Consider the following 10,495-nt stretch of genomic DNA (forward strand, 5'->3'; position numbering starts at 1 on the left):
ATTTTACTGCTTCTGAGCTTAATAGGTGTTGGGTGAGAGATTTCCAAAGGCACAAATGGCAGTTGGGCCACTGGAAATCAATGGATGTTAAGTGCCTAACTGCCATTTGTGCCTTTGGACATCTCCCCCATGGTTTAGGCTATAAAAAGCCAGTGTCCTCTTCTAATCTCTGTTTCACAGAGAGTTACTCCAGTCATCTCTGAGTTATGTTTTCTTGAGTTTCAAACAAGTTGAACTTGAATTGTGTCTAACACCATCCAGGACATATTATCAATCAGCAAGTTTCTGGCCATTAAGATAGCCCACGTTACAAATGAAGGAAGAGGTTGAGTGTATAGGTTTTACAAAATAAATTGCTTCCTTAATATTGAAGTGTTTGAACAATATTTATAAGCAGGGTTTCCTTCCCTTTTATTCTTTTCCCCTGTCTCTTCCTTCCCTGTTTTTTCCTTATCTTGTTTCCATCTCTCCTGAGATGGGTCCAAGCCAAAACCCTGCATTTGAATGACTCGCCCATGTTTGTAGAAGTTTGGATCTGAACATCACAGCTGGGAACCATCTCTCCTTGCATAACTCAGAGCAGAGAAGATGGCAAGTATGGGCAGGGGAGGACTTGCAAATCATATGGGGGCGTTATTTAAGCACCATCTCCGCTTCTGTGCACAGTGGCAGAACCACAATGCACAAAAAATGAGGAGGGAGAAATCGAGAAGGTGGGGAATATCTGTTATTGTACATTGGAAAACATAGTAAATTATGCTGAAATATATGGCTTTGAGTAATTTTGAGCCCTTGATGCTCACTCTGTGCCATACTAACCCCAACGGAGAGATTATATAGAGACACCAGCTAGGGGAGGAGGCAAAAACAGCATGGCAGTTAAACCAGTCATGCTGCCAGGGCCAGAAAATCCACAGAGGCAGGGACGCTGTGCAAGTTTGCTCAAGGTTCCAAAGTGTTTGGACTATTATTACTCGTGGGTGTTGGCCACACCCTTCTGCCTCTTCTCTAATGCCACCTACTCTGTGTTACAACAGGGAGGATGTGGCGCAATTGCAGCTTCTCAGAAACTACTCACCTTTTGGGTGAGTGTTCTCTTTCCTATAGCCATCGGTGGGGAAGACATGGCTCTATGCTTCTGTGATTTATAGATGCAATGTCTTAGAAGTTCATTTTTACCTAACGTGATTCTGCTAGGTATTTCCCATTTTTCTACCAAGTTGCATTTGACATTCAGCATCAGGGCTGTGCACAACAGCTCCAGTGGAGTTTAAAGTTTACATGTCAGAAGGAAAGTCAAAATAGGATTTTGACAAAACAGCTTAAATTATTCCTGTTCAGTCAAAAGAACTAATGGTCTATAAAGCACAAAGTGCAGAGTCAGTGCAAAGGTGAAAGTCAGCTGGGGAAAGCTTGGCATCTTTTCAGAATGTGGCAAAGTCCTGAAAGTAAGAAAGGGGAACAATTGTCTTGTTTGTTGCTGAAGGTTTGCTTTATATTGGGAGTTTCTGCTAGGAGGGAAAAATAATAATAAAAAAAAAAGGAAGGAGTGAACATGATTTCCATTTTGGCACATCATTTCAGTACATCATTCAAAGTCAAATCAGTGAGCCCAGAAGATAACACTTGAAAGATAAGAATTCAACACAGTGAAACTGTGCCAGGGAAGAGGAAATATACTTTGGTGATAAGACCAGATTTATAGGAATTGTATAACCGATTGCTCAGCCAAAAAAGTATAACTGGGATACTAGAATAGTTTAGCCTTTATCTGAAAAGGAGGACAATTTACATGAAAGTTCTCTGCAACAACCATTATTGTAAGTAAGTAAATAAATAAAATTGTGTATGCTATCCTAGAAATAAATGGAGTGCAATATTCTTATGTACTGGGTGGGAGAAAGTGAATGTAATAGAGTTAAAGGTGTGGTTCTTAGCTATTAAGGATCTGATTCTCCAAGATTGTGAGCACCTCCTATGAATGGCCCTGCAGAACCATCAATTAATAAAGATGGTCAGGACATCAATTTGTAGAACAAAATGTAGAACAATTATTCACGTCAAGCTTAAGTCACTGTAGAGAGTTCCATTCTCCAGATGATCCCATCTGCCTGATGCCACCTGAGCATTCAGTTCTCTGTCACTCTCTTAATACTATTGTAAGATATTGCTATACATATACTAATTAATGGGACAGACTTTGAACACGTTGCTGAAAATACAACTTGGGTCTCTTCTTTGCCTGGTGCTTGATCCAACTCCCTTTGAGATTCCCACTGAAGTCAATGGGAGTAGGATAAGGCATTCTGGCCCACAAGCCAAATGGTACTTGGTTACTAACGTCAACCAATAGAAACATAAGAAATATCAGAGATTTTCTTTCTTTGGCACAGGCAGTGGAGTAAGGACACAATAGGTCATACTGGTTTCTCTACATGGGTCAAATAGTGCTCATTGGGAATTGTGGAAGTGACATGAATGTCTGGAGAACAGAGTTTCTTGTTACAAACAATAATTCCAATGCACAGGAGTCTGTATTGGAAGCAACATCTTTATCTTCCAATCAAATCTTCTTTATCACTGCTACCCAGAGATATATAAGATATAAAGGGCCAGGTTCAAAACACACTATTGAAGTTCCATATCCATTTGGGGAAAGTCTCCCCAAATCTGTTAAGAGAAAAGGGATGTTACATTGTCTTTCTATAGACTTTAAAATTAGAAATGAGCCATGAAAAATTTTTGCAGCTAGTTTCCAAGTTAATGCAGCATGTACATCACAGTGCTAAATAAATGAGGCTTCATATGCCTCTGGATGCTGCTAGGCCAACTCAGCTGTCATAAGAAATAAAATACATGCATTTCTATCCTGCTTTCCATTTGAAGATCTCAGAGCACTTTAAAAATGTAAATGAATTTAACTTTGAAACACCTGTGAGCTAGGTAACTATCCTCAATTCTACAGATGGGGAAACTGAGGCAAATAGAGATTGACATAATTACACAAATGATGGGAGGGACAGACAAGGATAGAACCCCGATTGCTTGACTCCCATTCATGTGCTTTAAACACCAATCTAGGAGGTTCTATTATCTTGCAAAAAAAAAAAATCTTTACATTTTGACTTATCTTCATTAAGAGAAGCCTTTAAGTCTTAATTATTCAATATATGCCAAAATGCCTGCTATATTTCTTTCCTTGTGGAATCTGTACAATCTTACAATTTTATCAATTCAAGGAACACCAAACTAAAATCATTACCAGCAATTAAATGAAGAGGTCATCTACTTACTACAATCACAAATTTCAGTTTTCTTTCTGAAGCAGTTTGGTGAAGCAGAATAAGGAAAAGACTAAAAACGAAGCAAAAACTCCTGGACCTGCATGGAGGCCGTGTCATTCCCATCCTGGCAGCAGCTGAAAAAGCTTTGGAGCTACAGTAGTTCTTCAGGTTTAACTGCCTGAAGTGAAGCTCTACTACTTTCAAAAGAAAAAAGGGTGGATCTGCTTCCTTTGCATTTCAAATGCAAGAGAAACGTGGGGTGTGATTATGTAATACATCCATGTTTTGAAATAAGTTTTTAACTTAAGACTGGTTAAATCAATGTTGCCAATGCTCATGATTTTCTCATGAGTTTCATGATGATTATTGTTTTTCTTAAAGCCCCAGCTCCTGGAATCAAGTGGAGATGTGATGATTTCAGTCTTCAGTATTAAAGAAAAAGTAAGTTTCTAGCCCTTGTGGCTGTGAAGAAAGCTTAAGAATGTGACCCCAGTGCACCTTAAAGCCTCAAAAAGCAGAAAGCAAATAAAAATAACATCCAATCTATTATTTTTATATAATCTCATGATTATAAAGCCAATGTCATGATTTCTGATGAGCCTGACTCATGATTTTTGAATATTTGGGGTTGACAATACTCTGGTTTTGTTTTTTCCCCATGTGATTTTGGGAAGAGGGGAGTTTAAAAAATAAGGGGTCATCATTCAATAAATAATCAACTCCCTGTTGATCAGACCTTTGCTTCTCTGCTTTGTCTATATTTTTCAGTTCTTGGACACTTCGCAGGAGGCAGCACGACCTGGAGGAATGACCATTGGATTAGGAGATGGGCAATCTTCAGTTTCCCTTTCCTCCCTCCCAGTCACCTCTCCTCCCCTTCACCACTATTTTAAGCCCTTCTTCCATTTCCATCTCACTAATCTCCTACACTCCAACCTCAATTTCCCATGCCCATGACAAGCTGCTTTTTAAAATAATATAAATAAAAACTAAAATATACTAAAACTACCTTGCTCCCAACCACTGTAAAATAACGTCCAAGATGCATGTACAGTTTTGGAAGCAACCATATGATCTCTGCTCTCGTGAAACCAGCCTACCTGTGACGGAATAACCCAAAAAGAAAGTGGAAGAGATAAAAGGTGGGGCAAAGAGAAAAAACACAAACTGGTCAGTTCCTGTGCCGTCCCAGTTTCCCTTTTCTGTTAATTTCTCCATTTGCTGTTTTATTCCAAGTTAAATTTAATTCATGAAATTAAGCTTCTTCAAGTAGTGTTCCTATGGATGCTCCACTTTAGATGTGCATGTGCCCCATGCACCTTTGCTCAGAGACTTTTGGCAGCAGTGCCTCTTTGTCTGCACATGTGTTCTAGACAACTTTTTGCCCCATACAGAACTTCCTGGGTGAACCATCTTCAGTTCCTTCTCAACCTCCCTACAGCCTCAGGCAGAGCATCTTGTGTGCCTGCTTTCAGCTTAGCTGTAGCTTAGCCATTCTGGTATAGTTCAGTTTACTTACTTAACCTTCTAGCTGGACAGACCCAAACTGTTTAGAAAGTCTCCCAGACTGTTTGTTTTCATTTGCGGACAGAGCCAAAGGACCCACAATTTCCACTCAACGACTCGGAACTGTGGGTATGTTATCTCTTGTTATGATGCTGCCAGTGTTCAACGTCTAGAAGATGTTTCAGCTGTTGAAATTTGCAGAGCTGCAACCTGGGCCTCAATGCATAATTTCTCCAAACATTATTCCTTGGTTCATGCTTTGAGATTGGAGGCTGTGGTTGATAGTGAAGTTCTGTCTTCAGTTTAGAGCCAACTCTGAAGCTCCCTTCTCCTTCTGGGGATACTGCTTGGAAGTCATCTGAAGTGGAGCACCCAAGGGACACTACTTAAAGAAGAAGGAGAGATTACTCCTTTGTGCAGTAACTGGAGTTTTTCCAATATGTGTGTCCCTATGGATGCTGCATGAACCATCCTCCTTAGCCTTTGCTTCAGAGTTTTGTCTCATGGGACTTCATGGTAGAGAAGGAGCAAGAGCTGAAGATCTGGATCCTGTGTTTCAGCTTTCACAAAAACTGATATAAATAATTATCTAAAACAACGCAGGATGTATGCAAAATATTCCCTGCTGTGCTCCCACAGTTTTGCTGGTAGAAAGGAAAAGTGTCTTCTGGGTTGTGTGCACTGTGGAATGCGGTTAGACAGAGAAGTTAAAAGTAAGATTTTCAGATATGCTTTGCCATGGTCTATCTCTGCTCTCATGGAAGCCACTAGGAGTTTTACCATAGATTGCTCTGGGAGAAGAGTTAGGCCAATGCTGAGTGTTATTGAAAGTGCCACTCTAAAACTTTTCACTGGGTAGGAAAAAAACAAAACAAAGACAAAAACCAAGGTGCAGAAGAGGCCCTGTTCTGTCCTTGGCATATAAAAAGTTGCTAGCAACTCAGGTTCATACAAATTCTCTAGCAGGAAGCGCTACTCCAGAAAGGAGAAGAGATTGTGCCTGGGAGAAGATTCTTCTCCGAACCTAGGGCTGTGGGTCTGGCTAATACTTATAAAGTTGGAGAATATTTGTGTGTAACATTTTGCTCTTTGGATTTTTTTGTTTTTGTGTGCGCGAAATATAAATTTCTCCCTGGAAAAGGAGATGTGATTGACTGACTGACTGACCCTGTGCTTTTTGTTCTGAACAGCTTCTCTGGCTTACACAGTAAAAGCTGCACGCGCAACCAAGCCTGGAAAGGCCTTTAGCTGCAGCTCATTAAGAGGTTACACTGGAAAGAAAGGCTTGTGGGACGGATAAGCTGCTCTCTTGATTAGGAAAGACCTGGAATTGGCTGCCTTTAAAAGCTAAGGAGAAAAGACATTTTTTTAATCTTTGTTTTGCGCTGTGCCAAAAAGAGAAGGGTTTTTTTTGTTTTGTTTTTTTTTTGCTATTTATGCTGCGAAGATGGAATCCTTTGTTTATTTTTTCACTCCTCTTTGCCACAAAGCAGACCCAGGGCTGTTCTTACTTGACTCTGCCATTTGAAAGTCTCTTTGCAACTCCCTGCCAGTATGGAGGAAAGAGATGTGGTTACCTGGACCCAGCTGAGGAGAAAATGGGTCTGCTTGCTAAGAGGAGAATTCCAAACCCTTGTTACCTGCCTGAAGGAGAAAAAGAAACTCTGTGTTTTAAAAATGTTTCTTTTTGGTATTTTATTTTTCTTCAGGGGTGTAGCAACCCCTTATTCCACATGTCACACCATGACCCTGTCACACAATGGCTCACAGGAGACAGGAAAAATACATTAAAATGCTCTATCTCCCGTGTTGAACCTCATTCTTCAAAACAGTGGAAAGGAACCCAGAATGTGGAAAAGTCCCCCTTTCTTATATATCACTTACAGTTTCTCTACTTAAGAGCTTGATTCTGCCCCCATTGAGGACCATGGCAGCCGTCGGAGGATCCTCATAAAAGAAGAGTCTGTTTTAGAGGGCAAGAAACCCCCTCTGTTTCCAGAGGTTCGCAACATCTGTCTGTTTCTGAGTCAGCTTCAACGGGAGTCACAGAAATTACATTTGTAAGCGGGAGATTGGAAAAACAAAGTGAAAAATCACTGAATTCCTACTTTCTTTAATAAGAATTTGTCACATGCAAAAAAGTAATTTTACAGTTTTCTTTATTTTCTGCTGGAGAAAGATGGTGGATATAAGCTGAGAACAGGACAGAATTTGCAAAGGCACGAAGGACCATTAGGTGTCTAGGTCCCAATGAAATTCAAGTTCACTTTATCCGCTTTGAAACTTCCAGCCAAAATGTTTTTCTTGGTTTGAAGAAAAATAGGAGTATCAATACCCTGGGTATATGGAATTCAGATATGACTGAAGTGAAGGGGATTATTATAAACAGATATACAATTAATACACAAAATCAGAAATTCCATCAGGTGGAACTGTACTGACACCCATACAGTTCATCAGCAGGGCTGGGACCTTTAGATCCGCAATACAAACCTCTGCCACTTGAGCTAACAGCATAACTCTGTGTTTCCCAACCGGTATGCCACGGCACACTGGTGTGCCGTCAGGCCTGAGCAGGTGTGCCATAGAATTTTTTGAAAAACTACTTGAAGAGTTCTGGATTGGCTCATGAATATTCATGAGTTCTTTTGGAGACTATATGGTGATGTGCTTCAAAATAATTAAAGGTATCAAGGTGTGCCATGGCAGAGAAAAGGTTGGGAACCACTGGCATCACTAATAGCAATAATAGATTGTCATCCTCTGTGCGGCCCACTTCTTTCTGATTTTGCTTTCCATACCTGACCATTGACTTAAAGGAACTTGTCATTTCTTAAAGAGGCAGCAGCACTCAATGGGCAATATCTCGCATCCTTGCTGAAAGTAAAACCTATAATCCCCCCTCCAAAAGTTAGCATCAAAAGCATGCCCCTGAAGTTGAAAGTAATCCCACTGAACTAATATCAGTCAACTAAACATTCATAAATCTTGGTAAATCACTGTGGCTTTGTAACTTCAATATTTCGTTTAAGGTACATGATTTGATCAAAGCAGAAGTAACATAGGTTAAGAAAAGTCACAGCCATGTACACTTTTTACAGTCCAATGCAGTTCTAAGTTGTGTTTTCTCTTGACAGGTACAATGCTGGCTCTGGTCACACTGATGGAAGTTAATGCTGAAATATCTGAAAGGTTGACGTCACTTTGTTGTGTGGGAGGAGTTGCTTCACAGAACTAGGCACCTGAAGATCTTAGAGCATACATCTGAAGGTAAAGGAATGGTAGCTTTTAGCAAGCAGCCTTATTCTCACAAAACATGATGAACATGAAGCAGAGGAGTATGGGACAATTTCAGCTACTAGGTGAATGAATAGTATCTGAATATGGGCACTGGTCTAACTGAACATAGAAGAGGTTGACATATGCCCCAGCTATCCTCATCAGAATGAGAGTATGAAGATTATTTAGAAATAATGGGGGTGGGGTGAGTGATTAAAAGCTCAGCCCATTTTGAAAGGCATAATTCTCCCTGAGCATCAAGGCGAGTGTGCGGAAGGGGATTCTCTTCCTCCACGTATGTAAAGTGAACCCTCTGTCATCCTTATGTTCAGGTGAAAGGACATGGCCCTTGCCTAGAAACACCCCCTGGCTCTCTAGCGTTTCCAGTTCTGTTAGTGGTTTCCTAATGCCATGCGTTCTCCTATGTTATGGATCTGACCCATCCACAATAAACATATGATGGTTAGGGGAAGAGCACTCTGAACCTTCTCCCCATGCAGGGGGACCCAATGGATGCTCACTCATAAATACATTACGATTCAAAGTATGAACACAAAGTACGTATCCAGTGTCAGGGAACAATGTTAAAGATGATTTTGACAAAGTTGGAAGTGAAATTAAATAGAATTGCAACCATTTACACTAGCTCTGAAGTTGGCCCAGAATCTCTGTGAGGTTCTCGTGAATTTGACTCAGCTTCAGGATTTTAAGGATTTGTTGTTTCATTCTGTCCTGATTCATACTGCCTTAGTAATCTTTGTGGCAGCAGTGGAAATTATAATTTAGCAAAAAATGGAAAGAATGGCCTGCAAATACTCATTCAGATTTGAAATTCAATCGTGTTCGTGACCTCTTGTGTTTTGTTTTCTATGTACATTTGAGTGTTCAAGATTTACTAGCACAAACAGTCATGAAGGGTGAAATTTGTGTTGACTTTCCCCTGGTTTGAGAACTTAACCAATGCATAGGCTTTATATTGGTCCTCTTAACAGGGGTGTACTTTAAGTCTGAATACTCAAATTGTTACCAATCGCAAACTTCGATTAGGTATTTGGTAGTAATTTTTCACTTGTTTCTTTGTTAGTTAGTTACATAATTTATCCAATCAGGGAGCAGATTTAGTATCCGCATGACTTAGGTAGCTAAACAGCACAGCACAGGTGTTGGAAATTTTAAAACACACTCTTCATGATCATGTCTGCCAAAAACTACAGGAATCATATTCAGTAGTGAATAATTTGGATGATTTCTTAATATTCTTTATGACAGTCTGTGAGCAGTAAATAAGGTGAATTCCACTGAGTAAATTATTCATTGTTGATTTATTTATTTTCTCCAGCTAAAACATCTCCTTCTGTTCATGGATTTAGAAGAATGTAGTTAGAAAATATTTACAGCCAAGTGAATTGGCCTCATTATGCTCATCTAATATCTGCAGTTCCAAATTCCTCTTGAGAATGGTGATTTGGAAGGCCATATGGAATTTCCAAGCATTACATACAACAGTTGTTTCTTGGAAAATTTGACAGTTTTCTGTGTGTTCTGGGCAGTTATTTGTTTTTGAACTTTATAATTAGGAATGTAGAGCCAGATATAGGAAGGAAAGTGTGTTTTTTTTTCCCCCTCCCTGCCCCTACCAAATATGGATATCTCTGAAAATCAAACAGACTTGACCATCATCTGCTGGGTATATTTACATGTAGAGAAGATTGGGCGATATGATGTCCTTTGAGATATCTTTCCAATTCTTGTTGTCCAGTTTTAATAACTTAAATGTCTTTTTGACTATGCAAAAAATAAAATAAAAATAAAATAAAATAAAAAATAGTGTCCTACAATTTTTCAGACCTGTAATCCTTGATTTCATTCTGAGGCAACCTCTACAGTGCAGCTGGGGGTACAATTTGCTGCTCATGTAGATGTACATATGGTAGTTTTAATCTACCTAGCTCTCTAAAAATAACAGTGAGGACACGGTGATGCAGGCTTCAGCACAGGCTTTACAAGCACATCTAGACCCCACCAGGTATGTACTCATGTTGCTAGCTCGCACTGAAGCCTGTGCCGCCATGTCCTCACTGCTATTTTTAGCAAGCTAGCTATACTAAAACTAACACAGGTATGTCTACACAAGCTGCAGGTTACACCCCGATTGCAACATAGATGTAACTTGAATTTTTCTTCCACCAGAAAAGCAGTTTAGATTTGGGGTTGGCTGGATGTATGCATTGATAGAGAAGGAGTTAGGTAGGGGAAAAAATATCTTATTGGATCTGGATTGCCATTCATTTCAGATCAACCCTTTACAAAAACATTGTTGTTTCAAAGTTATGTCTGGTCAAGGTTAGATCTTCTCCTGCCACACATTTGGGATGATACATGCACACACAACATGTAACAGCACCACATTTACCTTTGTTTATGCC

At 39.8% G+C, this 10,495-nt stretch overlaps 1 protein-coding gene and 1 long non-coding RNA gene across 2 annotated transcripts in view; one reads left to right on the forward strand and one right to left on the reverse strand.

Annotated features, from left to right (window-relative positions):
• The window catches only part of LOC137162056 (prostatic acid phosphatase-like), a 30,274-nt gene extending 26,867 nt beyond the window's left edge, over window positions 1-3,407 (reverse strand). The window contains exon 1 of the mRNA XM_067561619.1: window positions 3,294-3,407. Within this exon, the coding sequence (XP_067417720.1) occupies window positions 3,294-3,407 (114 nt within the window). The remainder of the gene's footprint in view (window positions 1-3,293) is intronic.
• LOC137162045 (uncharacterized) overlaps window positions 1-4,440 on the forward strand; it is a 51,073-nt gene extending 46,633 nt beyond the window's left edge. Inside the window, exons 3-4 of the long non-coding RNA XR_010922250.1 lie at window positions 3,666-3,725; window positions 4,053-4,440. This is a non-coding gene — a long non-coding RNA (uncharacterized lncRNA). The remainder of the gene's footprint in view (window positions 1-3,665; window positions 3,726-4,052) is intronic.
• The last annotated feature ends 6,055 nt before the right edge of the window (window positions 4,441-10,495 follow it).

The sequence above is a fragment of the Emydura macquarii genome, unplaced genomic scaffold (genome assembly GCF_026122565.2).
Source record: "Emydura macquarii macquarii isolate MOO-44397 ecotype Brisbane River unplaced genomic scaffold, CSIRO-AGI_Emac_v2 contig_2422, whole genome shotgun sequence".
In the NCBI taxonomy this organism is placed as follows: domain Eukaryota; kingdom Metazoa; phylum Chordata; order Testudines; family Chelidae; genus Emydura; species Emydura macquarii.